Genomic DNA, 2,500 nt, shown 5'->3' with positions numbered 1-2,500 from the left:
TGTTCTAGTGTTTATAACACAGATCTCCGGCTACTCAAGAAAAAAAGTTTTAGAAACAAAATTTGCTTTTATTAAAAAATGTCAAGTTCTTAATAAAACTGTTACTTGCTTTTTTGTTAACCTTAGACACAAAAATTTTCTTCTAAACTGTGCTAATCTGTAATACACTGTCAGAGAACATAGCATTTAGCCTATTACAATTAATGCTTAAATTAATCTAAGACATTATGACAACAAAAGAGGAACTGGAACAATAAAAATGATTCTTGAAATGACAGTAATATTCTTAAATGTAGCACAAATGTCAACTAGTCTTTATATCATCCATGTAAGGGGCATGCCACCCTTCTTTTCAAAATACTGAATATTTTGGAGAGAGGAAAATTAGTCTGTTGAGAAAATCAGCCAAGACATTGTCAGTAGAAGAATGTGGTTGTAATGTGGAAGTAACTCACTTCAGTCAAAGGGCACATCTGCTGCAAAAAACAAGGGTTGGCTGGGCTGAGCTGGATGAGCTTAAACTGGTAACCTCAGAGTCCTGTCCAGATGGCAGTGCAAGAAGTGATATTGACTTAGCTAAGATGCTGGGCTTATCAGCTTGTCCAGAGTGCATGCTTCTGTTTCTGCTGTCCCATCAGTCCTGGGAGGCACAGCATTTCCCTACACCAGATTAGCAAATGAACCCTCTCCAAAATGGTAGTTTGCTGCAGCTTGCACCACTAGCATTGCAGGGCCAACCAGTGCTCTTTCTCATTTGTTACAGATGACTTAGGAGAATAGGAACTGCCCTCCTGAAGCAGCCTAGTAACACAGTAACATGCTACTGAGTTGTGCTGCCTCCCAGACACCTGAATCATGCTAGGGAGTAGTGCAGGAAAACGCAGAGGAATAATCTTTGGAAAAGTCTTCCACTGGTGATTTTTTTTTTTTTCTTTTTCTTTTTTTGCCGTTGTTGTGCTTTTTTTTTTTTTTTTTAAATTTTATTTTTATTTTTATTTTCTTTTTCTTTTTTAATCAACTTAATTGTACCCTTAGTATTTGGATTTGATGTCTCATCACACAGATGAGACATACAGATGTTTGCCTTCTGCTTTTCTTTCCTATCATCTACTTACACGAGTCTGCTGCTGAAAAGCAACTTGCAAAAAAAAAACAAACAAACACCACAAGGAAGCTTAGGAAAGATAAATATTAACGGAGATTGGCATGTTTTTATGAATTAACTGTAAAGTAATGCTGAACTCTGGGTGTTATCAGCCTTACTTTCTGAGCACAAGGTACAGTGTCCATTAAGTTGCAATTGGGAATTTGGTGTCAAAAAAGAATAAATTGCAGAAGTAACTGTTTCCCATAGAAAATTACACTGCACCTTGTAATTCTGTCAAAATGTGTAAGAAATAAATACAAAAACAGAAAGCAATCCTCTAGCCATAATCAGATTTTTTTGTACTTCTTGTCTGCCTACACAGATTCTAAGGCATCCCGGGAAGTGGAAGAAGTGAGGGAAAATCCTGTGTTTCTGAGCCCTCAATTGTTAAACAATCATTCCTGTTACTAGCATTACATACACCTTACAAGAAAAAAGGCATAGAATTCATTACAAACTGCAGTTCAAAGAAGTACTTGGATCATGATCAATCATTCAAGAGCCAGTAATCGTAATTCAGAAAATACAGAATATTTCTGTTTAATTAAAATGTGCTTTAAATCACTATTATTCTTTTCATAGAATTATAGAATTCTTAGAGTTGCAAGGGACCTCTGATGGCCATCCAGTCCAGCTCCCCTGCAGTGAACAAGGACGTGCACAGTTAGATCAGGTTCTTTGGGGCCTTATCCAGCCTTGCCTTGAAAGTCTCCAGGGACAGGGGATCCACCACATCACTGGCCATCCACGTCACCCTCACTGCAGAAGATTTTTTCCTTGTACTTAACCTAAACCTACCATCCATGAGCTTGTGGCCATTTCCCCTTGTTCTATCAACACAGAACCTGCTGAAGAGTCTGTGCCCTTCTTTCTTGGAGCTCCCCTTTAGATGCTGAGAGGCCACTACCAGGTCACCTTGCAGCCTTCTCCAGTCTGAAGAGCCCCAGCTCTCTCAGCCTGTCTTCCTCACAGGAGGAGTGCTCCATTTCGTCGATCATGCTTGTAACCCTTCTCTGGATGCACATCAACAAGTCTACATCTCTTCTGTACTGAGGACTCCACATCTGGACACAGTACTTCAGGTGAGGTCTCACCAGGGCAGAGTAGAGGGGCAGGATCAGCTCCCTCAACCTGCTGACCATGCTTCTTTTGATGCAGCCTAGGATACAGTTGGCTTTCTGGGTTGCGAGGGCACACTGCAGGCTCATGTCCAGCTTGCCATCCACCAGTACCCCCAGGTCTTTTTTGGAAGGGCTGCTCTCAATCCTTTCATTCCTCCACCCAGCTTAAAATCCTTGCATTTGGATTTGTTTAACCTCATGAGGTTCACCTAGGCCCATTGCTCAAGCCTGT

At 40.6% G+C, this 2,500-nt stretch overlaps 1 protein-coding gene across 1 annotated transcript in view; it reads right to left on the bottom strand.

The window, feature by feature from the left end:
* Positions 1-2,058: 2,058 nt before the first annotated feature.
* Positions 2,059-2,500, bottom strand: part of LOC146761874 (uncharacterized) — a 121,190-nt gene continuing 120,748 nt past the window's right edge. The window contains exon 5 of the mRNA XM_085539212.1: positions 2,059-2,404. Within this exon, the coding sequence (XP_085395338.1) occupies positions 2,059-2,404 (346 nt within the window). The remainder of the gene's footprint in view (positions 2,405-2,500) is intronic.

This window comes from Coturnix japonica, chromosome 2 (genome assembly GCF_054131305.1).
Source record: "Coturnix japonica strain WE chromosome 2, WE-NBRP24, whole genome shotgun sequence".
In the NCBI taxonomy this organism is placed as follows: Eukaryota; Metazoa; Chordata; class Aves; order Galliformes; family Phasianidae; genus Coturnix; species Coturnix japonica.
The sequence above is the reverse complement of the archived record's forward strand: the minus strand, read 5'-3'. Positions and strand labels throughout refer to the sequence as shown.